Source organism: Gobius niger, assembly GCF_951799975.1.
Source record: "Gobius niger genome assembly, chromosome: 1".
Taxonomy (NCBI): domain Eukaryota; kingdom Metazoa; phylum Chordata; class Actinopteri; order Gobiiformes; family Gobiidae; genus Gobius; species Gobius niger.
In genome coordinates, this window is record NC_136852.1 from 21,282,907 (window position 1) to 21,308,115 (window position 25,209).

Below are 25,209 nucleotides of genomic sequence, written 5' to 3' on the forward strand. Positions count from 1 at the left end.
ACAAAAGAGAGCGGAGCGCTTCACTAGGTCAGAGATATGGGACAAAAAAAACTGTGCAGACAGGTGTTCTTCCAGGATGATCAAAGATCACATGAATATAAAATTATGCCATCATGAAAAAAAAAAAAGAAGACAGGCAGAGTAGTCCGAGGCACGCTGACTGAATAAAAGTCCTTAAAGAACAAAGGATTTTTATTCAGTCAGTGTGCCTCTGACTACTCTGCCTGTCTTCATTTTTTCATCTGGGCATAATGTTATATTCATATAAAGTAAACCATTTGCAAAAGTAACTGACAAGGCAAACATTAACACCCACCAGCAATAGACAAGCAAGGAAAATCAATTATTATGGCATTGAATACTGTTTCAGTGTAGTAGCCTATTAACTATATAGTTGTTTCACTTAATGTTAACATTAAAAACATTTTAGCAGCAGGTACAAATCTTCAATGGGGATCCACTCCAATATTTCACAGTTTTAAAAAAGACATGGTGCAAATAACTATTCATATGAAAATTATACACACAAACAACCTTGTATGCGATTCTCATAAGCTTAAGAAAACTGTAGTGGCAAACACATGATTGTGCGGACCAATGGAAAGTTTGCAGGTTTGATTAGAGTTTGGTGTTTCCAAAAGGTACTGAATGTAAACATATTTTACACTACTCAATTCATCTCATTTTTTTACAATTAGTCTGGTAGGATCAGTAACAAAATACCTGGTATTTTAAATGACATTAACAGTGCTGGTGAATACCGATGTTAAATGCAAATGCAAACTCTATAAAGGATGAATAGGACAAAACCAGAGCCCTACTCAGATTGCCAAGATGCATCAGGTGGTCAGGCTGTTGCATTGCGGACAATATAGTCCCTGGCAGCATTTTGAACTGCTCCTTTCTAGCAGGCCAAACTAATGTGGACTAGAACTCTTTATTGTTTTAAAAGGCATGTGTATAAATGAGAGGACTTAAGTGGTGGCTTGATGTCACCAGAGAGGGACGGAGGCATAGAGGCTCAGCCATCTGCCGTCTGCAGTCAATTTCTACTGAGTTACAACAGCCAGAAGGCCCTAATTGACGTTGCAGCAGCTCAAGTAACTAATGGTTTTACCCTCACCAGGCATCGGGGCAGTATCATTGTTGTCCAGTTTGTTTTGTTTGGCCTCTCGGATGAGCTCACAGGCCAAGTCAAGGAAAAGTTTCTCAACATTATCTGATTCTTTGGCTGAGGTCTCCAGATAGTGCATGCTTTGAGCCTCAGCAAAGTCTTCAGCCCTCTGTCGGAGCACCTCTCTCTTGTCCGCCAGGTCTATTTTATTACCTACCAAAATGAGCAAAATTATGATTACAGTATTAATCAACCCAAAAAAATAAATAAAGAAAAACAATGAATTCTCACCGACTAATATAGTCACAACTTGGTTGTTGGCATACTGTTCAATCTCCCTCAGCCACTCGGGAAGGCACCTGAAGGAGTCCTCACAGGTAATGTCATATGTAAGAATGAGAGCATTGGCACTGCGGTAATAACTCTGAGTTATAGAACGGAATCTCTCTTGCCCAGCTGTGTCCCATATTTGTAGCTGAAAGAGACAATAGTTTTGTTTTGTTCCTGATAAATCTTCATGCTTGATCATTTTCATGCTGTGTACATTTCCATCATATGCAGAGTGATGCCATTACCTTGACCTTCTCCCCTTTTATTTCAAGGGTTTTAATCATGAAATCCACTCCAATAGTAGCCCCCTGTCCGGGTGGGAAAAGGCCCTGAAAAAACATGACACCCAGGTCCAGATATTATAATAGGTACTTATGAATGAAAGCAACTATGTTACAGTTCAAACCTGAGTAAAACGCCGGACAAGGCAGGTTTTTCCAACTCCTGCATTTCCAATGAGAACTATTTTGAACAGGTAGTCATAGTCTTCCATACTCATTCTCACCTGTATCAAAGTAAGCACTGTTAATTTTTAAATAATATTGTGAATAACATGTAATTACACTAATAATTAACTATTTCAACTTTCCATGCAATAACATTCAACAATTGAAAATATGGGCTATGTAAAACATTCCCAGTGATTTTATATTTACTTATTTATTTATTTTTGTGCTGGCAGTCGAGCTGCATAGGCCTAAATGGATGCTGCTTAGAACTTAAATGCCAGTCTTACAAATAAGCAAAGGGGGTTGTGGCTGTAAAATATGTTGCATGGTGGCATTAAATAAGAATTCTACACGAACAGCTAAAATTGGTTACAAATACGTATGAGCTTCTTCCTTTGCTGCGTTGCATCAGCACGGTCATCATTAACTCGTTTTATATCACCGAGTGGCATCTATAGAAATTAATCCAGTAGGGATAATGCTACCATCCCATTGCTTATAAATACTATTCATTAGTCTGGATAAATGGCAAATTTGAAGCTAGCATCAATAGCAACTAGCGGCTATCGTGACCATGGCCATTTTGGCCCAGCGTGGAGATACATCTCTGTGGATTATTAAGATGATCAATTAGCACTTACCAGGTATTCGGGGATATCCCCGGATTTACGCCCTCTTAGTATGCATAGGTCAGTTTATCAGATGGGTAAAGCTGCTGCTGGGCAGGGCATGTCCCTCCGGCTGCGTATCCTCCTCCGCAGCTCAGCCGCTCGTCTCGTCTGGAGTGGACCCAAGAAAAAAAAGGGGATTGCTTTTCTATGATGTCACCCGCTCATAGACATGTCCTGTGCAGTGTGCGTGGGGGTTTTCACTTTTATGCACCGTGATTCGGGCATTATGCTTTAATTGTGGTATTTTGTGTTATTTCAAGCCAAACTAGGTCGTAAAATAATGTGTCGAGAAAAAGACCATTAGACAAGAATGTCTGTATTATTCTATGCCTGTTATGCATATGCATATAGTAAAAACAACGCATGTTTTATCAACGCATTTGCACTGTGCGTAAAGCACATGGTTGTAGGATGTGGTTATTTTCAACTATACTGACACAGCGGAACCCGCAACTCTAGCTGTTCTCGTTTTACCCGGACCTTTTTACGGACACACCACGTCCTTGGTGTTGTTGCCTTAGCTGAAGAGCTAAACCTGTGAAAGGAGGTCACAGTTTTGTGTGTCTGCATCAGGTAAAGATGGGCTTTACCCTACCAGACGAGGCGAAGGTCCTCCCGCCTCCAGGTATCGTGAACAGAAACTCTGTGTGGCTCGCTGGCGTCGGCTGGTTAACTGCGCTGCTCCATAACGGCCTAAACCACAGACCGCCGCTGATGTCAGGTTAGCATCGATGCTACTAACACAGACATGGCTGTTGTGTTATGGTTGTGTTCATATACCTTGATCTTTAAAACATGTTTGACCATAACAGTTGAATGGAAATGTAACCAGCGTTAAGACACATTGTGTATTGAATAAATGAGTCCTCAAATGTCTTGTTTTGTTTTAGGTATTCATCGACAGGCTCTCTTTACTACCATTGGTTGGTTAATTGGCTATCGTCTCTCAAAAATTGAAAATTACACATATGCTAAACGTGATCATGAGATGCTGGGATATGTCAAGCTTCATCCAGAGGCCTTTCCACCCAAGGGTAAGCAACAAGACATAAATACTGATTTCAGTTGCATAAATGATTTTGTATTTATCTATTTTTCTATTATCAGAGAAGAGGACATTTGCCGAGATCACGGAGCCTTTCACTCCTATCCGCTAGATGCTGCTTAGAAGTCATCATTGGGGATGTGTGAATTTATCCTGTTTTATGTATGTACATCAATATGTAAATAAAGTAAATATCTACATACATTTGTTGTGTAATTGTGTTTCAATATATAATTAAGTGTTACTGTTAAGTTTCAACCTTATTATTATTTCTATTTGGTCACCATGTGGTATATTGCAGCTTTTCTTATCACACTGCCTAACATTTCCATTAGGAAAAAGAAAAAAAAGAATTCTGTGTCCAACGGGATAATCCAAAATGTTACGCCCTGTGCCTTTATGCTCTATAATGTATACAGAGTAAAGCATACAGGTGAAGCCCTAGCCTACATGTTACAGGTTTAGCTGAGTGACACATTGTATTCGTATTAGCCAAATGAGCTATAAAGTGCACTCTGCGGTGAATGTAAAACAAAACAAAAACGAATGGCCGCTTGGACCATACAGGCCTGGACCTAGATCCATGGCCTGGACCAACCATAGACAGTTTATCGATTGGCCCAACCCACCAGCGCCATCTTGCTGCCGGTCAGAGTACAGTTTCCATGGCAACAGAAACAAAACACATGTCAGAAAACGGCATTCACGCGCAACTGGAAAAGCTCCCTGCGAAATCGGCGAAACTCACCGACTCTACTTTGTGAAAGAGACACATTGCTGGAAGTGGGGTTGATTCGTTGTATTGTTGCTGTTGACATCAGTGGATCATGGTAAGCTTGTGTTTTCCTTCCATCCACAACCCAGGAATATAGCCAACCTGCACATGTATTTTTTAACAACGTTAAATTAAGTGAAACCAACATCCACATTTGATCTTGAGCTTTCCCGAGAATAAAGGCACTCCTGAGGTACGCAAACAAAACAAAAAAAATGCCTTACAAATGGCTACTTTCTGCCATCAGACCCGCACCTTTTCCCTCTACCTTCAAACAAATCCAACATCATTCCAAATTGTAAATCCACACCCCCGCACTACTGCCATACGAAGCATTGTGTCAGGGGCCTGGTGCCAAAACTGTCATTAAAGCATTAAAGACACTTTGTATTGACATATCTAATTTAAAATGTGTAACTTGTAACTTTTGTAGAGAGCAGGGTCCAGTAATGCAAGTTCTCGGAACAGCTCTTACTCTCGTCGGTATCGCACAAAGGCCCCCACATCTCAGGTCGATGAGAGCCTGTTTGGGAACCCCAGAAGGGCAAGTCCATTAATGCAGTTATTTATCAAAAAACTGTGATTAATATCGTTGTTTTTTTAAACCTGGTTTACGATTTTAGAAACCCAATCCAAGAGAACAGTGTCCGAGCGATAAAAATGGAGGAACTCTTCAAATCATCACCAAGGACCTCATCCGTGAGCTCAGGTACAGATTCAAGTCTGTCTCTTACAATTCAACCTTTAAAATACACATTAAAAATGCACCCTTTTTGCATATCGTTGGTGTAGGATCCCATGCAAGGATCCATCTGGGCAATCCACAGTTCTGCATTCAGAGGTATTGGATCAGACCAAAGCAAGAGCCCAGGTTCTGACAGATGAAGAGATCCAAGCCAAGAAGGAGGCTTCAAGAAAAAAGATAGAAGAAGAAATTGTAAGATACACTTATGTTTATCATTGCTTCTTAATATTCATGTCATTCATTATTTTTTGAATACAGACAACTGCTGAAGAGAAAAGAAGGCAGCTCATTGAGACAGATCAGTCTAAATGGGCAAACCCGACCCTGACAGAACAGGAGGTCCAGGAGACCGAGGTCCGCACTCAGCAGAAGTTGGACGAGGCGAACGCCCTCAGGATGGAGCAGGAGGATGAGATCATGAGACTCAACAGAGTAGGAGCTCATATGTTTGTAATGTGAATTCGAACAGAAGATAAATGACAGTGTCCCTTGTCAGCTGATTTTAGAGGTGAAGTGTCAAGCCTTTCGTGAAGCTCAAATCGAGGAGAAATCTCAGATCCTAACTGAGATGAGAGAAGAGGAGAAGCGCCTGGACACCATGATGGAGGTGGAGAGACGCAAGGCCTTAGAGACCATGGAAAGGATCGATGAGCTTCGCAAGATGCAGAGATACCGGTGTCATTTCATGTCTATTGCATTACTACAAAATTGCCTATCGTTTCGCCAACTACATTCTTTAATACCATAGTGGCAGGCAAGAAATCTGCGATCAAATCAGAGAGCGAGAGGAGGAGCAACAGTTGGAAGGTGTATGGAAAGAGATGGAGAAGATGCTGCAGCGAGAAAGATCAGAGAAGATGAACCTTGAAGATCTCCAGGTGAACCCCTCAGCGCAACAGGCTGACCCCATTTGTTTTCATTATCAGTGCAATGGAGTACTTGGTGCATTTATATACTCATAACTCTCTAATGATCCTTTTTTAGGCCTTAGAGAAGAAAAAGGAAGAGCAACAGCTGCTACAGGAGGAGATCACGAGAATCAATGCTGAGACCCTGAAGGCAAAAGATAAGAGGAAAGAAGAGGAGAAGCTTGCAGACATGAGAGCAATGGAATTCAACAAAAAGAAAATGGCATGATTAAAAAATTATAATAAAAATAATAGATAAATTGATTGACATTTTCTATTACCTTTGTTGATGTCCATAGGAACGAGAGGAAAAGCTTGAGGCTGAAAAGAAACGCATCAAGAAGGAGAAGGAGTTGGAGATTGCCCGGCTGAGGGCCCGACAAGAGAAGGCTAAAGACTATCAGGCAGAGCAGGCAAGTCCACAGCACATTGTATGGTCCTGCTCGGCATAAATTAAAGTTAATTTAGTTATAACATTTTGTTTTGTTGGAAACCGAAGGACCAGATAAGGGCTCGGAGAAACCAAGAAATTAAAGACAGAGAGTGGAGAAAAAAACAGAAAGAACTTGCACTCAAAAAGGCCCAGGATCAGGAGATGCTGGAGGCTGCAAGAGCAGAGCAGGTTCAATTCAAAGAGCATTTTCTGTCAATCGAGGCTGGTCGGGAGAAGGCAGAGTTTGAGAGAGTGCTCAAGTAAGCCGTATACTAGAATGTTTTGTACTGAAATTATGTATAACTCAAACTAGCATGGGAACAAAGTACTATCAAATATTCCAAATGACACACGGCATAACTCTGACAATATATTATTTTAATAGAGTGCAACAAGAGGCAATCCTCAAGGAGAAGGAGGAAGAGGAAAAGCTCCAACTGAAAGCTCAGAGTAATGCTGCAGCCATCCGTCAGCAGGTGAAGGACCGCGAGACAATGGCCATCAACAAACGGCGGGAGACATTCAAAGATGCAGAATATCAGAGTGAGCAGGCACGACTGCGGCAACTGCGGCTCAAAGAGATCAAGGAGAAGAAGCTGAAGGAGCTCAGGTCGGAAAATAGTCAACACATCACAGATAGAGGTGATTATTATCCTTGTATAATAACTTGAATTGTCTCGTGTTCTTTAGAGCAACTGGCCTTGGTGAGAAGTATTGCAGCAAAGTGGAGCGGAAGACGGGGCTGTGATCCACAAAGTTGAAATATGCTGATTCACAACTGACTATTTCAGCTTTAACCTTGTTTTGATGTGTTATACTTTAAAAAATAAAAGTAAAATTATATATGTGTGTATGTCGTCAAAGTGATAAGTGTTCACCATGTTCAATTCTTTTGCCTTTATAATTCAAAAACACGGATACACTCCGGTACGTATCACGATATTCAGGGGCGATACTTATTGTGATACAGTAAGTCATTTTGATAAGTAATAATTTTACCTAAAATGTGTAAAAAGAAAATGGTCTTGTGTCCAAAGATTATAAACCAAATGCCATTTGACATTCATTGGAGTGTTAAGACTGAGTGCACGATAAAAATGCCTCCAAACACAAGTATTGCGATATTTTGTCCCAGCCCTAAGAAGTAATGAAACTAACAATATTACATCTATTGTTTTGTGCCAACATGACTGGAGTAAAGGTTTGTACATTGCAGGGTTCAGTAATTTATCAAGTTTTAATTGTATTGTGATTAACTCTATGACTGATAGTGATTATTTGACTTTGGAGGAATAAGACGGAAGCTAGTTTTACAATGGAACTTGTGCCCCAGGGTTCGATTTTAGGCCCAGTGCTTTTTAACCTGTATATGCTCCCTCTTGGTGATGTCATCAGGAGACATGGAGTCAACTTTCACAGTTATGCTGATGATACACAGTTATACATCTCCATGTCTCCTGATGACACCAGGCCAATGGATGCACTTTTTAACTGCATTTTAGATATTAAATCCTGGATGGCAGAAAACTTTCTCCAGCTTAACCAGGACAAAACTGAAGTTTTAGTCATCGGTCCTGAGGCCCAGAGAGCGAGACTTTTACCCAAACTACAGTCACTGTCTTTTAATCCTTCCTCACAGGTGAAGAACCTGGGCGTGATTTTTGACTCTGAGCTGACTTTTATTCCACACATCAAAAATATCACAAAGATAGGTTTTTACCATCTAAAGAACATAGCCAGAGTCCGCCCCATTCTCTCTCGGGCCAACACGGAGACGCTAATGCATGCTTTTATCACCAGTCGTATCGACTACTGTAATGCCCTGCTTTCTGGTCTTCCCAAAAAGAGTATCTCAGGTTTACAACTCTTACAAAATTCAGCAGCTCGTGTCCTGACGAAGACCAGGAGGCGGGACCACATTACACCGGTTTTAGAATCGCTGCATTGGCTCCCCGTGTGTTTCAGGATCGATTTTAAAGTTCTTTTAATGGTTTTTAAATGTCTTAATGGTCTTGGTCCTTCTTATCTTTCAGAACTGCTTTTACCTTATGAACCTTCACGGCCCCTTCGCTCCTCCGGCAGGGGTCTCCTAGTTACTCCTAAAGTGAACAGGAAAACTCACGGTGAGGCGTCTTTCCAGTGTTACGGCCCTCGCCTCTGGAACCACCTGCCGGAGGAGCTCAGGGCTGCAGAGAACGTTCATGTTTTTAAGAGCAGGCTCAAGACCCACCTTTTTAGCTTAGCTTTTAACTGATATTTATTTTTGCTAGGCCTATTTATTATTATTTATCAGCACCTTATAATTAATTAAATTGACATTTAATAGTTATTAATATTTATTCTGTATTTATGTATTTTACCTCTCGGTCTTATTTTTTTTATTATCCTATTATTCAATTTTACTTACGTACTTTTATTTATTATAACAATTTTTATGCTCTTCCAGTTTCCTCTGGAGGAGCCCTCTGCCTCGGGAGCGGTGATTGGCTGTGGCTGCAGGGGTGCTGTCTTGTGGGTGTCTGGATGGAGGTGTGGTGTTGTCCGGGCACCCTGTGTTGGTCCCTGTGGCTGCAGCCGAGGTGCCGCTCCCGATGCAGACGGCTCCTTGGATGGTGTTCCCTTACCTGGTTTATCTGCACCCAGCCTTATCTTAGCCTTTTGTCCATAGTCTCCACTGTTTTACCTTGAGTGTGTATTGTGTGCTTGTGCGGTGTGTCTCTGGGGAGGTGGGTGGGGGGAGTGTGAATGCTACAATTTGTCTGGTTGTGAGAGAATGTTTTTAAATCTGTAAAGCACTTTGTGTTACATGACATGTATGAAAAGCGCTATACAAATAAAATTGATTTGATTTGATTTGATGTAAGAGCAGCATGTATTTGTTGCTTAGTTTATATTGAAGCATCGATCTCATGAACCATTGTTTTTATTTGTAAAAACTAAAATTGATTGGAAATTGAGATTGACCAATATGAAAAATAAAAAAATAGGGGGAAAAAAAATATCACCCTACTCTTTTACATGGTGGAGAAATACAAGAGACGAGGTACAATTTTTTGTTTTTATTTCAGCTAGTAGTTCCCTTTCAACAAGGTCATATTCTTCCATTTATTAATGACAGATCCCCTTATTTCTTAATATGCATGACAACAGAAAAAAATAACTCATGGTAGGGTTAGATGACACTTTACACACAGCATAAAGCATGTAAGGGAGTTTAGTACATCTAGGTAAGTACAGGCTGTTATTTCAACCATTCTGGACAAAGAACTGGATGTACCGAGAACTAATTTCTCCATCATCTTCACCATCTAACACACAACCTACAGGAGTGCTTATGGATCTAATAAAGATGTCAGAGACCAACCTGCCATTTCTCTCCTTCTCGTTCAATCAAAGGAGGGCTTGGGCAGGAAAGTGTGAGGAGGGAAGATGAAGGGGGTCTGTTAAAATTTTAATTGGTAAAGTTCACACCTGTACACGCAGAAAAGTAATGGTGACCAATGGGGAAACAGCACAATACCTGGCATACAGGGACCGCAGCACAAGGAGGGGAGAGTAAATACACAGTACGTTTAAGGGAGCTGTGGTCCTGTCCTTGCACATACAGTCTCACACAAGCACTGTACACGGCACAAGAGGTCACCTAATACATGGAGCAGATGAAGGAGCTAACATCTAGAGGTGGGAAGCCCGGTGCAGGCTCATAGGGAGTTAAAATCTTTAGACACTCACACTCTCTCTCACTTAAGCACACGCACATACACCCGTCATTCAAATTGTGACATATCGCTGTATGCTTTAAAACTCCATAAAGCTACACGCCTGTGCAGAATATACTATCATTACTTAGTGTTGCTAGCTATAGCCATTGAAATGGCAATATATTGTTCAAATATTATATGTTACCTTTTTTCCTCAGAATATACAATGATGAAATGCATTATACAGACAATGAGACAATGAAAGCTTCACATGTTCAGTACGTCAAAATTAAGAGCTTGTCTACATTAATTTCTTCATGAGTGCAAAATCCAATGCTCCTCCACCTACTTCAAAGGTTCATTGCTGAGCTGCAGCAAGTCCACCTTTGCACGTAACAATAAAAATAAGCATAAGCAAACATACACAAAAACGTCTTCTAAACAGGAAATCATAAATATGGAATGTGAAAAATAAAAGACATTGTTCAATTTCTTTGCAAACAATACAAATAAAAGTCCTTAGATGTATTCAAATGTTTTTTTGTTTTGTAAATTACACAAACAATAGTGCTCCGGCGGAGAGTGGGCGGCTGTTGTTGAGTCCCCTGTGGTGGTAGAAGACCATGGGAGGCTGGTGAGGAACAGAGACCGATGGAGATGAAGTGTTTGAGTAGTGGAAGGTCAGTGGTGCTGATTTCACATGCCATAACCGAAGCCGGGCTGTGGAGGCTGAGTGTAGCCTGGAGCTGCTGGGTACCCATAACCATAGGCCTGCTGTGGAGGAACGGCCACATTAGGCCCTGCGGTGAGCATGAGCTGGGGAGTGCCTGCAATGGAGAGGAGGAAATGTATGGATTTAGCCATTTTTGCTTGTCAATTTGGCCTGCTTTTAAGTGAACTTTGTTTTGCGCAGTTTGTGAAGTTAAACAAGTGTTAAAGCACAGGTGATGCACAGGGTCAAGTTTTGCTCCCTCAACAACCTACCTCACCCTAAAAATGGGTGTTAATTTGACAACCCACCCCAACTGCATGTTAAAACAAACGCCATGTGAACCGCGCTGCAGCTGGCTGCCATTCAAAGTGGTTTACTGTGGAGAAATGGTGCTGCAGAAATCATGTTTAAAATCACAACAAAAACACTCATGAGCCTTTATTTTTTTTACCACATTAGGCACAGCTCTTTTCGTCAAACCAGATAGGAGTTTGACCCATGCAGCCTACCTGACACAGCGTGAAGGTACTCTTTTCAGTTCAGCAACACACTCTCGTTCTATTATTTTGATCTGTGTCATGCTTCTGCATCATTTTTGCCAGTGCCGGGATAGCGGATCGTGCGGGTTTGCACTGCCTTGGTGCTGTGATACTACAGCAATTTCTAAACTTGGCACAATGAAAAAGTAAAACGTGCTAATAATACGTTTACCCCAATTGAATATTCACAGCCTACTTTGGGAGAGGTTTATGGATAAGAAGGCACTTTTATGCAGTGAGCCTTAATAACATATAATTAAAAAATGAGTGCTTCAACCTGACCAGCCTGCACCCAAAGCTCCTTATCTCACGATGGGATCCGTCCCACCCAAACCCTCAGCTGCTTGAGTCGACCGCGTGGGACCGCACACTTCCAGACACAAGAATAAATGCACAACACGGCGTTTGAAGATGGAGGTTTTACCGTAAACAATTGGTTGCGACTCGGTGGCCTGCTCCTCCTGTTTCCTCAAGGACTCGGAAGCTTCAAGTTTGTCCACCTGTGAATAAAAGCCCATCATTAGATCCGAGTGGGGCTGTGTGCTGTGGAGGTTAGGAGGGGCTCACGAAGAGCCTGGGCAGAGGCACAGATTTGTAATAAACTGACCTCTCGGTTATTTCACTGGCTGACGGATGGGACCATTCCTGATAGGCGAAGATGAATACAGTCCAGATTTAAAAGCACAGACTGCAGGAGGCAGGCCGTCTGACTGAAAGGCCAACTAAAGTTGCATAGACTACATCTAGGAGCTACCTACTACTTTATTAACAAAATCTAGGCATGTTGTCATGTTTGAGGAATTGTGTAATTGGGATTTAGGAAGGAAAACAAACACGTCTAACAATGGTCCCACCATCCAGCCACTAATGTCAGCTGATCTCAGTGATGAGAAGTGCAGAGAACCAACCCTCACCATTACAGAAATGTCCTGAATTTATTCAGAATTATAACCTCGATTGGACCAACTACAAACAATGGTAAATGCTGTAATGTCTATATGTACATAATTGGCAAATGGCAGACAAGAAGATTCTAACAAACTGTATGAACCTTTTGTGAAGCTCTTGATTAGAAATTAGACATTGACAACTTATTATGAGTAGAAAAGCAAGAGCTCAAACAAAGCAACAGCAAAAACTGGTTTTGGGTTCAGTTCTCAACACATTTTCTTCCAGGTTACTACATGTAAAATTGACAAACTATCAGGTTAGGCTGTTTTGAAAAAAAATCAGGCTTTTTTTTTTTTAGTTTGAGAAAGGAGGATTGAGAGACATGCTGAAGCGGCCATATCTGTTATTATCGTCTTGAGGAGTGCATGAGAAAGATAAGACAGAAGCAGAGAGCCAACGTGAAGGGAGTGAGAGGGTGCAGGATGGATTTGTAGCCAGTCCAAACTTTTCAGAAGCAAGCACAGCCAACAACAAAGCTTTACAGCCAGGCCTTAGTGCTGCTCAGGCTATTTCATGCCTTCTGCCCTGTGCGCTTTTACTTTCCCCTCAAACTCCTATGTTACTTTCAAGTAGAAAAGACCAAACTTCTGTAGCTAAAGTCCAAGCAAAGGCACTCCTATAGAAATGTGTATCTTAGTTTTCATATCATAATAATCAAACAGGGAAACCTATATGTACGCTGTAATGCTAAATGACAGAGTGTTATAATAATGTAATGGCAAATCTGCTTGCACTGCACCGTGTGCCTCAAGGCTCTGTGGAAACTGCACATCTTGCAAGTTGTTACCAAAGGTATAAAGAAAACACCCTGGGACAGTTATCCAGAAAGAGGCTCTGTGACTTTGTCCCAGGAGAGCTTGTACTTTCTGTGCTGGTTTCAGTAGCTGGAAAAATGTTTGTAGTCTTAATGTGTTCACTGGTTTGCATTAATAGATGAATTGACCTAGAGCCACACCACCAACACAGAAGGCAGCCTCCTGAGGCGAAGAGTTCAGAGCATGTCTCTGGTGTGAAACAAAGTAAGGCTGGTGAGGATGTGGGTTTTAAGTCAGAAGCGGCAGTGTGACACAGGGAGGATTGTCATGCAGTCTTTCTATTTGTACCCCTCCAGACTACAGGCTACAGGACGAAAGGGAGAGGTCAAAAAGAGCGATTAGAAAATGGATTCGACTTTCACCTTTTCCTTTATTGCATCAACCTGTAAAGGAAATTCAGAGAGGCAACTTAAGGAAGAAAGAAAAACAAATGGAAGTCTCCCAAAATAGTTTTTTTTAAGAGAGAAAAAGAGGAAAAAACAGCACTCACCACATAAAAAAAGCAAATATAAAATTGCCACTTTTGATACAAATGAAATTTGAGAAATATGAAGTAAATATGTCCCAATTGTTCTTGTATAAAGCATATTGCCACAATGAAAGTGATCCGAGTTTCATACAACTCGTATTTTTCAAAAGAAATACAGCACAAATCTCACATAAATTAGCATTTCTTTGAGGGAATATAGCGGGTACAAAAGACACATAAAGCAAAATAAGCCTTTATGGGTCCCCACAAAAAACATTTGTATGAAAAAGCAGCATTGATGGAAAGCAAACATTTGACTGACAGAAGCTTTAACAGATGTGAAAAGATTATATGAAATCCTGTGGCTCTGCGCCTAAACCTTTAGAAATTAAAATTTCAAACGCACATGATGTATGCCCCTCTAATAAAATTACTTATCTCTGCCTAAAGTAGATCAAATGAGTTGTAAAATGTACCTCAAGAACTTAAAATGCCATCTTTCTATGTGAAAGCAGTGCACTCACCTTGCTGAGGTACTCCCTCATGACTTGGATGAAGTATGGCATGGAGAAATCCATGATGTTGTGTCTCCAGGCCGTCTCCAGCACCACGTCGGGGCGCAGCAGGTCGTAGCAGGTGAACAGACACGCCGCAAAACACTCCTTCTTATCCTCATTCAGGAACCAGGCCAACAGCTCCTCTGCCAGCTCAGTGTCTTTGGACTCTGATGCGTACTGCATGGCATCCTGAAGACAACAGATCCCAACATTTATATTCACTTTCCATCACAGCCGATTGATGCTCTAAATGTGCAAATACTGATTGTGTCAGCACCTTGTAGAGCTTGTCCTTCTTGCAAAGCTCTACACTCTGTTTCCAGCGATTGTTGCCTTTGAAAAGGTATGCCGCAATCCTCCTAAACTCAATCAGCTCATGTTTTTCCAGGCCCTGAGCTAGTGAGATATTGTCAAAGTTGTCATAGGCATCGATAGAGGTGCGCAGAGCCTAAATAAGGAAGAGAAAACAAAACGAATACAGTATATACCTTGCAATCATCTGACATTAAAATGATGAAAGACAGTGTGAAGTGGAAGAGTAACTGGTTATGGTTGGTGTAAACAAGCAATCTTAATAGAAACACCTTCATAGTCAATAGGGGGCAAATAAATAAAGTGTAGCTTATCTTACCGCATAGTCCTCCTCAATAATGAAGAGATTGTTGAGCGCCTCATTGACACCCTTGTTGTTGTGATTCTGGACAGACCTCAGGTATGGCTTGACAAGAGGCAGCTGTTTCACCTGTGAAGAATGCACTAAGTGAGCTTTCCTACATTTGAAATGTCCAAGTGATCCTCACGTTCAAACAGGAATACCTTGCTGAAGAAGTTGACAGCGCGCGTGTGGTCCAGTCGTGGCGATAGAACAATGAGAAGGTCATTGAGTAATAACGGTTTGAACTCCAAGTAGAACTGAACAGCCTTGTAATACAGCTCTACATTGGCCACCTGCAATAGCCACATTTGAAAAGATATTCACACACATTGGTGGAGAGCTGTTTGTATGTAACTGTATTTCATATGCCATTTTACCTTGGTCACAATGTCTTTGAACTGACCCTCCTTCCAGGCATCGGCCGGGTGATTCATCATGGTGATGATTGCATTGTCATACTCTTCGTACTTGTCATAGAGAAAGACCAACTCTCCCCATAGATGAGCCTGTTCTGCAGCTCTGAGAACCTAAAACGGATTTTGTTAAGGCAACTCTTCTAATAATCTCAGGCAGCGGCATCTGATTTTGCTGGCCTACCTTTGGAATGTTAACGCGGGACCAGAAGAGCTCTAGGTGCTCCCTCATTTTCTGTGGTTTGAATTTTGAGTAAAGTATTGCCAGCTCCGTAAACATTCCCATGTGTGCACGCTCCAGTCCCAGGGCAGCCTCAAGCATGGTGATGAGTTCCTCAAAATAGCCACGGTCCTAAATGTGCAGAAAACAAAACAATTTGGTTATATTTTGGCTGGCTTTAACAACTGCTTAACTGTTTATCAAAATGTTGTACCTGGTAATAATTGATCAGTTCTTCTAGTTCGTCGGCATGAACAACTATATGCAGACCGCACATCTGAGCAAGGCGGAACTCTTTCCCATCGACACAAGCAAAACACACCTGGAATAGTAATAACATTAAACTCATTCAATTACAAATACAATGAATATTAGTATTGTTAAATGTAATGTAGCCCTACTTCTTTCCATGTGCGTGTGCTGTTGGCTTTTCGAGCTCCATCTACAGCCGCTTGGTACTCTCCCAGATGCACCAGAGTGGAAGCCAGGCGGCCAAAATTCGACACATTATTGTAGAGTAACTTTGCCGCGTCATACATTTTGTCATCATAACAACGATCACCAACCTGTATAGAGGAAAAAATGACTGAACATTTAGAGAGTTAAATGGTTAAAAATGTCTAGATTAATTTTTTATGAAACCTACTTGTTGAATGTGAGCATTATTAGGACCGTTGATAAACTCCTCCAGCTCTGCCAGCCGGTTTGTTTTGGCCAGAGCAAAAATAAGCTCCGTTTCAACATAGGATTCACGGGCCTTCTTTCGGGCCATCTGCAAAAACTTAACCAAGTCCTCCCAGTTCCCTGAAGAAAAAAATAATAAATACATGTATGTGATGCATTTTTAAACCAACTTAAGAAATTAAAAAGCACCTTTATAATTTGTTTGTTTGTTTGCAAACCAATAGATTTTTTGACAATTTACTTACCGCTCTGTGCTGCTGCCTGCCCCACCTCAATATAGGCAGACGGATCATCAGCCTTTATGTAAGAGTCAATGGCTTCTTTGACCAGGCCCTTCTGCAGCTGGGCCTTTGCCAGCTGACTCCACACTGGAGGCTCATTGCAGCGTTCTGCAAACTCATAAGCTCTGTCCAGGTTTCCAATGTGCTCAATCAAAACCTGGAAACAATCAAATCAAGCTCTTATAACTTTTAAGCATTAACGCAATAGGACGTGACAGAAACCAGTCCTTATTAACATTCAAAATCAGAGATCAACTCAAAGTGGCACCTGCACTGCAGAAGTGTTGACATCGAATTTTCTAAAAATAGCAAAGGCCTCCTCGAACAGCTCATTGCTGATGGCAATGTTTGCGATGTCTGGAGCGTCATAATTGTCAAGGCGGTTTATGTACTCCATGACACGCGTGCGGTCAGCTTTAATGGCCGTCAGGATGAGCAGATTCTGGAGGTTTCTATACAACACATCAAATATTTAATTCATCCATGTTGCATACAGTTGGAGACAAATTGAGTGGAGACTTGGACACAGGACAAGAACACTAAATCCCTCACACCTGTGTTCACTAAAGACAGAATTATCCAGGACAATCTTCTCCAAGAGTTCTATAAGCTCATTGGGGAGGTCAGCCGTCATGAAGGCCTTGACCGTGACAGACACCTCTTCTGGATCCTGGGTTTCTGACAGTGCAGTCTGAACAACCTGCAGCCAACACAGACAATTACTACACAGAAGCATTCAAATCATATACAAGTGATTCAGAGAGGGGCCGGACCTGATCAATAAGTGGTCTCCGGTAGTTGTTGGTCTCCAGAAGGACACTAGCCCACAACTCTGGGTTCTTGCGACGCACAAGGTATCGGGATAAACTCTTGAACAGGGAATTCTCATTGCAAACCTGACAGACAAAGAGGTCCCAGGAGTTAGTCCATAGCAACACATTAGTTTGAGTGAAAATAAAAACACAAGTGACCATTGGAAACTCACGTTAATAAGCTCCTGATCGCACTGTCCCCTCTCATAGGCCACACATGCCAGGTGGGGGTCCCTCTTTTCACAGTACTTGCCCACAACCCGGCTGTCATAGAAGGGATTCTCTCTCAGGAAACGCTCGGGGTTGTTATTGCTGTCGATGTAAATCTTGGCCAGTGCATTATGGGTTGCCGGCTCTTCACAACCTTCATGGATGCGAGCCTCGAGCCAAGGCAGAAGAAGCTTGAGCCTGAAGAGGGAATGTAATGCAAGAGATCATGTGACGTTCAAGAGAGGCATTCTTAAGGTTTTTACTACACACCGATTTCTTTTCTCCACCTCAGCAACCAGTTCGTCTGTGGAGAACTGCCCCCGCACCACCATGATCAGGTTTTTGATAACATCCTCAGCACAGTCGACATCCAGCAAACCTCCAATGACAACAGGCAGCCTGCTTGGATTCACCTGCAAAAGCACAAGATTAGATGAGCAAGAAGCTGCTATAAGTAAACTTTGAGGACAAATATACGCATGCGTTATCTTACCTTTTGCACATAGATTTCAATGTATTTCTGCAAACTGTTGCGGTACAGGTACAGGACCAAATCGTGAACGAAATCAAAGCGGTCGCACACAATGATTAAAGGCAGCTGATCAGTTAACTTGGCTTCCTGTCAAGAAAAAATAAGCTCAGAAAAAGCATTTCAAATCAGGTATAAATGGCAATATAGATGTCTTACTTTGAGGAAGTTCTTCACTCTTTCGGGGTCATAGCAGTTGCTTTCTCTGCAAATCCTCTCAACCTCTTTGATCTGTCCAGTCTTACAAGCAGCTTGAATGTATTTGAAATGGACCTCTGGATCTTGGCTGAAGTTTACAATAGAACCCAGGAAGTAGAAAAGACCTACAAAAATAAACACCAATGTAAACAAGCACCAACAAGCATAAAAAGACAATTAACTAATACAAGTTTCTACCTCCAATACAAGTTAAATACGAGGCAGTTTTATGCTTACCCTCAAAGCTCTTAAAGGATTCAAATAGTTCCGTCAGGGCCTGGGTCGTGAGTTGTTCGTGGTACTTGGAGGCCACCTGGACGCAAATCTGCAGATTCTGACGGATGTTGGCCGACAGCATGGCACGAAGACACTCCACAGAGTCCTCCACTGACAGAGAACCGAAGAAATTGACCAACCACTGCAAGAAATAAAGGTTTAGACAGTTTAAAGATGTTATTAAAAATGGCTTTGATTGTTTGTTTTTTTACTTTACTGTACCTCAGGGTTAAGGAGATGAGTGTGCACGACAGCACGTTTGATATCATACAGATCAGTGTAGTGCTCCAGCGCCCTCTGAAGAAGACCGGCTTTCTCACACAACTGAGCCACATGTGCACGGTCATAGTGGGTGAACATCTGGTTGCCAAGGATAGCGTCTGCAACCTGAAATGACATTACATTATCACCTAAACCTGAAGGCAGATCCACTGTGGTCATTTCTGTATTTACAATTATATTGAAAATGTGTTTTGTGAATCGTACAAATGTGTCCTGTGGCTAATCTACCTGTGGTGCATGCACTAAATTCATTTCCAGCAGGCGTGTCTGCAGAGGCCCTTCCATCGGCCTGTTGTTCTTCAGAGCGTCCAGTAAAAAGGACGTGCACTGCTGGATCAGGTTGTATTCCATGAAAACATCGACAATCTGCAAGGAACATGGAACAGAATATATACAGCTGCATTTCTCTTAACTTTAAGAAATGTCATCCTCCCAACAGGTAGTAAATAATAAATGTTTTAATTCAACCTGTGTGATGTCAGCGAGTGGTTCCTCATCTTGAACAAGCATTTGAGAGAACTGTAGCCCCTGCTCTGGACTGATTCGCATTACATTTCTGAGGAGGAAAATCCAGTCTGGAGTATAGCCAACCTGAAGAGAAAATGTCAATTATTAAAACTTAAATTGATTTTAGTTTTAAAATGTAGACTGCCAAAAGAACGTCACCACCAGGGTTTAACTAAGCAAATAAGAGAATCCTATTAGTTAAGTAAGAAAAAGGTTAACCAACTACTTCAATATACTGATTATAATTCCCAAATTTATGAGAATCAAACTGTAAAAAGAAGCCGTCTCCTTTTTTCTCAAGGGGCCTGAGAAGGTTTTGCTGTTTGCCGGCTCATCAACCCAAAATCTTAGTTAAAAATGTAATACTGGTTGGAAATAAATCTAGTGACATTGCTTATTGAAACAATACCACAGCAAAAGCATGCAGTAATCAAAGCAAAAGGTGGTACAACTCTTATAATAAGAGTTGTCATACACAACTCTTATAATAAGAGTTGTGTATGACATTTTCTTGCGGCGACATTATTTTCCCCAGGGCACTGTTTTATGTACATTAAAGATGAATAGAGTAAATACAAACCTTCTTGGCATAAAGAACAATCTTCTGAAACTGTCCAGTTTCGGCAAAGCACTGAATGACCTTGTTTGGGACATTGGCTCTAAGGTAGACACTGAGGGCGAGAGTGGGATCAACGGACTTTACCAGGTCTCCCAACTCCTCAGAGCACTCGAGCTGTGAAGACACCATGTTTAAACATTAGCTATTTTAAGTAAACATTAACATGTTATATCCATGAGGGTTTCAGAATATACCTTGTCTTCTTTTAACCATTTCTCCAAAAGCTGTTTGCGCCCCTGCTGCAGGACAGGCCTACAGAGCTCCAATGACTCAAACTTGTTCAGTTGGCCTTGGTCCAGCAAGATGCCAAAATACTGAAGCAAAGGTGACGTTTGACCTGGTTGGGCTGGGACACTCTGGAAGCGGCGGATGGTGTCTGGGGTTCGCAGGATACCCTAGGTGTTACAGGTAACATTTAGACAGAGTGCAGAAGACAGTTATGAGCGATGGAGTAATGACATTAAACATATGGACAGTACCTTAGGGGCATTAGCTGCCACCTTAGCTGCCTCTGAGTAATTCCCTGCAGCAAAGAGAGTGTTGAACTTGCGGGCGAAAAGCTCCTCAGCACCGGCCAGGTTGTTGCGGACTGCCATGCGAAGAGCCAGATCAGGGTTTTGGAGCACGTTGGTGATGTAAGGAATGATGTTTTCTTCTTCTACACACACCGACAACACCTGGAAAAAAGCACATTCGTCTGTTTTACCATCTGGGTTTATAAAATATTCAGTACATTAAGAACCAAATGGGACAGTCTATAATATACGGTTTCATTTTTATGCAACTTTAGTGGCTTCATAATGTTCAGTTATATAAAAATGCCAAGCATTTGCAAGATCACTGGGCTTACAGTACCTGTCCTTTTCTGTTGACTCCGATGATACCAGCAGTGGGCTCATGCGGAGCTGTGACAAAAATGGTCTCCCCACTGATCCTGTTCATGTAGATACAGGTTCCTGTCTCAAGGTCATAGAGGTGGATGTAGCCATATTTGGTGATGAGGAAAACAACATCTTGCTTGGAGCTTATCTAAAGTTTTAAAATCCAACAGACAATTGTTCAAATTTAAAGTAAGTTGCCTTTATTATTCATTAATTTGGTGAACGATTCAGACGAGGACACAAACCTGCATGGCCACAGGGAAGTCGTTTTGTGCTTCAGGGGGAAAGAAAACATCTACAGCTTTCTTTGGGAATGGCTGGTTTCCAGTGGGAGGGGTGCCCACCTCAATAATATGCAGCTAGAAAAACAGTTCACATATTCAGTTTTGTGAGACTCACAGCCATATAGAGAACATAAAAACTGCAAAGGGAGCTTAAAAATATTACTTTGCCTCCGGCTTGACCTCGCACAGCAAAGCAAAACAGCGTCGACTCTTCAGTGTTGCCCTCCATCTTGAACTGCGCAAAACCAGCTGCATGACCCTCAATGGGCTGAGACACCTTTCGGTCAACTGAATAAAGCTGCATGGCTCCAACCACACGGTTTTGCTGTTAAAAAAAAATAAGAAGAAATTGTAATTATCAAATACAAAACAAATTTGACCTCACACAAAATAGAAGCACGAATATTAATTACCTGAGCTGAAATACCAATAAGCAACAACCACTTCTGTTTGGCGTCAGTGCGGTAGTTTATAATCTGGCATCCTGCGAGACTAGAGTGTCGGTCAAAGACTTTGATTGGTTGTGAGTCACCCTCCATGCTCCAGTGGTACACTGCATTATCTGTGACTAGTGCCACAGTGTTGAGTGAAATCCATTTCCAGAAGGTCACGTCATCTGTCATTGTGTGGGCCTTCATCTTGCTCTTCATCTCAATGTTAAAGATTTGCAGGGTCTTTGCAGCTGAAAATGGCATAGCATGAATTTAACTTTAATTGACGTAATGAATTGTTATAACAGTAGTCAACACCTCAAAAAAGTGTCTTCAAATTGAAAGTGCACATAGTTTAAAGTGCAGTTGTTGAGGGAAAACTGGTGTGTGGGGTCCGACTTAAATCACACAACAGACTACACAACAAGCCAGTATCAGGGTCAGAACATAGAGGCAAGACCAACAGAAGGGCAACCAGTGATGGATCTGCATTCAGTTACCTCTGATGCAATAGGCTAGACAGGGAGGACATAGGGAATAGAGGCTAAACTAATGGAAACATGGGAACTTATGTCATGAATAGGTGCTGCCTATGGTGACCAGGTAAGTATTTTAATGAGGAAACGGCCTTGATTCCTTGAATCTCAATAGTATGACACTTAACTGCATTTAGACAATGAACTAAATCACAACAGCATCTTAATTTGACTATTAATAGATTATACTTATATACTAAATCACCATTTCTTAAGACTTAATGAATACACAAACTTTGGGTTGGTAGACTGCAGATGCAGTTGCTGGTTGCATAAACATTTAACCCTAGACATACATAACATACTAAGTTTGAATGCAAAGAAACAAAGCAACAGAGCACACCAGCGTGATCATGGAAACAAGATTTGAGAGAGCTGTACTGGCTTAATACATATAAGACTGTGTGTTCATATAATGCAATGACTGCTCCAACTGTTCAAATACTTGCTTGATCGGGGTCTGTTCACAAAGAATCATGATAACCAGATGGGTAGTCGTTTTTTAGTTTATTTAATTTGCATTCATTTGCACAGTGCCATTAATTAACCCCATAATACAAAAGTAACTACAGGTCGGACACTAGTTTACGCTGTGAAGCAATGTTTCTTAATCCATTGCATAGCACTGACTCTGTGCGATTGTATATTCCCATGGGAAGCATTTACTGTGATGTTTATATGTCAATGATGTGCTGGCGTAATAAATCCCAAAATGTTTGTGTTCCCCCTTTACTGTAAACATACAGTATTTCATATTAACACCAACCATTTTCCGCAAAGATCTGTTTACATTTTTCACCAAAATTGTAACCTACTCTAATGACAACTTTGGTTGGCAAACCTATGCAAGCATCAAAGTCTGATATAAGAATGTTTTAACTTACAATTATGGCTTTTAAAAAAAAAAAAAATTTATGATGTAAAACTAAATTAGAAAAAAGCCCTACAAGAGTATTAGAAAATGGTCAGTAGCAATACAAAATATGTATAGATTGTTAAAAAAAAGGGAGAAACACACATTCGATTCAAAAGAAAATAATACAGCCCTCGAAGCTGCTGTTATGATTGCACTGATTTGGCTCTTAATTGTGAACACAGGCATTAATCAATATCAATCATCAGTACTGTGCAATAACTCGACAGTGCATACAAAATTAGACTAGAATAGCTCATGATATGTAAAATTCAACTCACCGTCTGCAAACGAAAGAAAGCAGTAGAAAATGAAAAAGAGCAAAAACAAGCAAAATAGACATAGGATTCATGGCTGAATGGCATATCACTATTACTGAACTAACTGCTTTTCCTAAATAATATATATGTATATATATATATATATAATATTTACAGCTATAGACATTGATAAACAAATGAGATGGCCTACATAAACATCAAATAAAAGCTGAGACAGGTATATGGTTGGTTGAAAATGCAAACAAAACCTAAGGGCCACCTGTAGCGCCCGAAATATGACTTTACACTACTGCTTCTCTTCTCTAAATGGATATAAAATGCTGTGAATGAGCTGCAACATACCTTTCAGTGCTATGACTTTGCTTGCTGGGTTCATAATGGCGCTGTCAGCAGAGATGGGCCGCCGAATGGGATTGTTTGGGTCTGCCATGTCAATGATGACCACCTGGGCCTGCTCACCCACCTTTTCCCTGATACAGATGAATTTGTCCGACTCCATGGTGAGTGTGCTGAAGCCAATGTTAGCTGGGTTGATTCCCAGATTCTGGAGCTGAAATACATAAAGGATGGTGAAATAGAGAACACGGTGAAATGGTCTATTTATGAATGAAAATATTTTATATATGACTAATGTGTCAAGCTGAACCATAAACTGAAACATTTAGATTTATAATCAAGCATCTCAAGTGCATTGGATAAAAAACGCTATCCTTGTTTGTGTACATTATGCATGTTTTAAGAAATTGCACCTTGTGATTTTAAGTCATTAAAAATGAACACAACCAATCAAAGAAAGAATTGAAATTGACAAGGGTCCGTCGTGACTTCATATCGAACGCCAAACAAATGACAGTCATTTTAAAATGTATGTGGCTCACCCCAGACTATATGTTAGTATGCAGTACTACATGTTTTTACGAAACTCTTTATTTTATGAGGACAAGTTTGTGAAATAAACTTCATGTCGTTGAGGTTGAAGTCATGTAGGATGGAGAGGTTACACAGATAACATGATGCGGCTGATGCATTCTCGCCACATCCCGAAGCTAACACCTGTTCTATCAATACTAGGAAGGAAATGGCAATCAGCCGGCTTCTGTATCAACGTAACGTTACTCCACATAGAAATCATAACATACGATCATATTTAACTGTTTTATTAATAGCAATATTGTGTTTACATGCATCATGAAGTGAGCGCGGACCACTAGAGATGTAGTTTGACTGTTAGCTCGGAGCTAAACGGGGGATGGGAGGTCATTCATTTGCTGCGAGAATTGACGTTAGCGTTAGCGATCTGTCAAATGACTAATACGCGAAATAATTTAGACAACTTTAGAGCTTATGGACATAGCTATTTGTGAACGTACCTGTAGATGCTCCTGAAAGCGGATAGGGAGTATTTGAGACATGTTTTTTTTTTCTGCAGCCTCTGCGGAGTCTTGAAAGTCTAGTTAGCTGTGCAGCTAGCTAGCTAGGCAGTAGCGCCGCGCTAGCTACGACCTCCTCACTGATGTGTAGGTCGGAGCCAGTCGGTGAAAAGGCGATTAACGGGGAGGCGATGTATTTATGCCTGATGGTTGTTTCCCCAAAAACTACGGTCAGCAAAATGATACTGGATGTCCCGCTTTTGTTCGTTTTGTCGGCACCGCATCAATGGATAGTAACGGTGAGCGCTGATCTCCGACCAAAACCCGCAATGGCGGCGGAAACTACTCACTGCCTTCCAATCCGGAAGCATCTAGGCAGCTCTGGAAGGACACTGGCTCAAGATGGATGAGAGTAATCTGGTCCTTCATTATTTAAATTTAATATTTATATACATTTACTCCCATATTTGAGTTTCTATATCCCATATTGTTTGTACAATAATATAGTATAGCCAATATACAAATCAGTTTTTCCCCCTTTTCTGTTCCACTGTTGATCATGCTTGTAAGATTCACCATAGGATACTGTTTTGAATGACTGTGGCACATGCTC

General features: G+C 41.2%; 4 protein-coding genes across 5 annotated transcripts; 2 read left to right on the forward strand and 2 right to left on the reverse strand.

The window, feature by feature from the left end:
* Positions 1-222: 222 nt before the first annotated feature.
* rab30 (RAB30, member RAS oncogene family) lies at positions 223-2,701 on the reverse strand. Its single transcript, XM_079557992.1, has 5 exons — positions 2,535-2,701; positions 1,851-1,949; positions 1,690-1,773; positions 1,406-1,589; positions 223-1,327 (listed from the first exon to the last, which is right to left on the reverse strand). Exons 2-5 carry the CDS (start codon positions 1,941-1,943, stop codon positions 1,077-1,079), a joined length of 612 nt encoding a protein of 203 aa, XP_079414118.1. The 5' UTR covers positions 1,944-1,949; positions 2,535-2,701; the 3' UTR covers positions 223-1,076.
* A 329-nt stretch (positions 2,702-3,030) lies between these two features.
* On the forward strand, positions 3,031-3,774 carry ndufc2 (NADH:ubiquinone oxidoreductase subunit C2). Its single transcript, XM_079555930.1, has 3 exons — positions 3,031-3,285; positions 3,455-3,598; positions 3,672-3,774. The coding sequence occupies exons 1-3, from the start codon at positions 3,144-3,146 to the stop codon at positions 3,719-3,721; spliced, it is 336 nt and encodes a 111-aa protein (XP_079412056.1). The 5' UTR covers positions 3,031-3,143; the 3' UTR covers positions 3,722-3,774.
* Positions 3,775-4,052: 278 nt separating this feature from the next.
* cfap45 (cilia and flagella associated protein 45) lies at positions 4,053-7,296 on the forward strand. Its single transcript, XM_079579888.1, has 12 exons — positions 4,053-4,439; positions 4,818-4,928; positions 5,008-5,093; positions 5,177-5,321; positions 5,388-5,561; positions 5,626-5,804; positions 5,878-6,007; positions 6,114-6,260; positions 6,337-6,450; positions 6,537-6,730; positions 6,856-7,080; positions 7,161-7,296. The coding sequence occupies exons 1-12, from the start codon at positions 4,437-4,439 to the stop codon at positions 7,216-7,218; spliced, it is 1,566 nt and encodes a 521-aa protein (XP_079436014.1). The 5' UTR covers positions 4,053-4,436; the 3' UTR covers positions 7,219-7,296.
* A 2,505-nt stretch (positions 7,297-9,801) lies between these two features.
* On the reverse strand, positions 9,802-24,965 carry LOC306961841 (clathrin heavy chain 1-like). 2 transcript variants are annotated; one of them, XM_079554769.1, is made up of 33 exons: positions 24,597-24,965; positions 23,569-23,776; positions 21,479-21,747; positions 21,229-21,390; positions 21,027-21,140; positions 20,756-20,929; positions 20,380-20,577; positions 20,095-20,295; positions 19,862-20,014; positions 19,243-19,365; positions 19,003-19,140; positions 18,715-18,879; positions 18,454-18,634; positions 18,178-18,341; positions 17,983-18,108; positions 17,760-17,902; positions 17,453-17,687; positions 17,241-17,363; positions 17,022-17,167; positions 16,736-16,919; positions 16,432-16,624; positions 16,149-16,306; positions 15,904-16,068; positions 15,717-15,824; positions 15,467-15,634; positions 15,247-15,396; positions 15,031-15,162; positions 14,846-14,956; positions 14,492-14,662; positions 14,182-14,403; positions 13,551-13,571; positions 11,847-11,922; positions 9,802-10,998 (listed from the first exon to the last, which is right to left on the reverse strand). In XM_079554769.1, exons 1-33 carry the CDS (start codon positions 24,636-24,638, stop codon positions 10,868-10,870), a joined length of 5,055 nt encoding a protein of 1,684 aa, XP_079410895.1. In that variant the 5' UTR covers positions 24,639-24,965; the 3' UTR covers positions 9,802-10,867. The 2 variants fall into 2 exon arrangements, with proteins under 2 accessions (XP_079410895.1, XP_079410896.1); XM_079554770.1 differs by lacking the exon at positions 13,551-13,571.
* Between the last annotated feature and the right edge of the window lie 244 nt (positions 24,966-25,209).

Bases quoted from the DNA above. Each gene is read 5' to 3' on its own strand.
- rab30 (XM_079557992.1), bottom strand. From the start codon at position 1,943: ATGAGTATGGAAGACTATGACTACCTGTTCAAAATAGTTCTCATTGGA. The intron at 1,774-1,850 runs GTTTGAACTGTA...ATGTTTTTTCAG, and splicing joins TTGTCCGGCGTTTTACTCAG to GGCCTTTTCCCACCCGGACA. The intron at 1,328-1,405 runs GTGAGAATTCAT...TCATTTTGGTAG, and splicing joins AGTTGTGACTATATTAGTCG to GTAATAAAATAGACCTGGCG.
- LOC306961841 (XM_079554769.1), bottom strand. From the start codon at position 24,638: ATGTCTCAAATACTCCCTATCCGCTTTCAGGAGCATCTACAG. The intron at 17,364-17,452 runs GTGAGTTTCCAA...TTTGTCTGTCAG, and splicing joins GCGATCAGGAGCTTATTAAC to GTTTGCAATGAGAATTCCCT. The intron at 16,069-16,148 runs GTAGGTTTCATA...TCCTCTATACAG, and splicing joins ATAATGCTCACATTCAACAA to GTTGGTGATCGTTGTTATGA.
- ndufc2 (XM_079555930.1), top strand. From the start codon at position 3,144: ATGGGCTTTACCCTACCAGACGAGGCGAAGGTCCTCCCGCCTCCAGGT. The intron at 3,286-3,454 runs GTTAGCATCGAT...GTTTTGTTTTAG, and splicing joins CAGACCGCCGCTGATGTCAG to GTATTCATCGACAGGCTCTC. The intron at 3,599-3,671 runs GTAAGCAACAAG...TTCTATTATCAG, and splicing joins AGAGGCCTTTCCACCCAAGG to AGAAGAGGACATTTGCCGAG.
- cfap45 (XM_079579888.1), top strand. The intron at 4,929-5,007 runs GCAAGTCCATTA...TTACGATTTTAG, and splicing joins TGTTTGGGAACCCCAGAAGG to AAACCCAATCCAAGAGAACA. The intron at 6,261-6,336 runs GCATGATTAAAA...TGATGTCCATAG, and splicing joins AATTCAACAAAAAGAAAATG to GAACGAGAGGAAAAGCTTGA.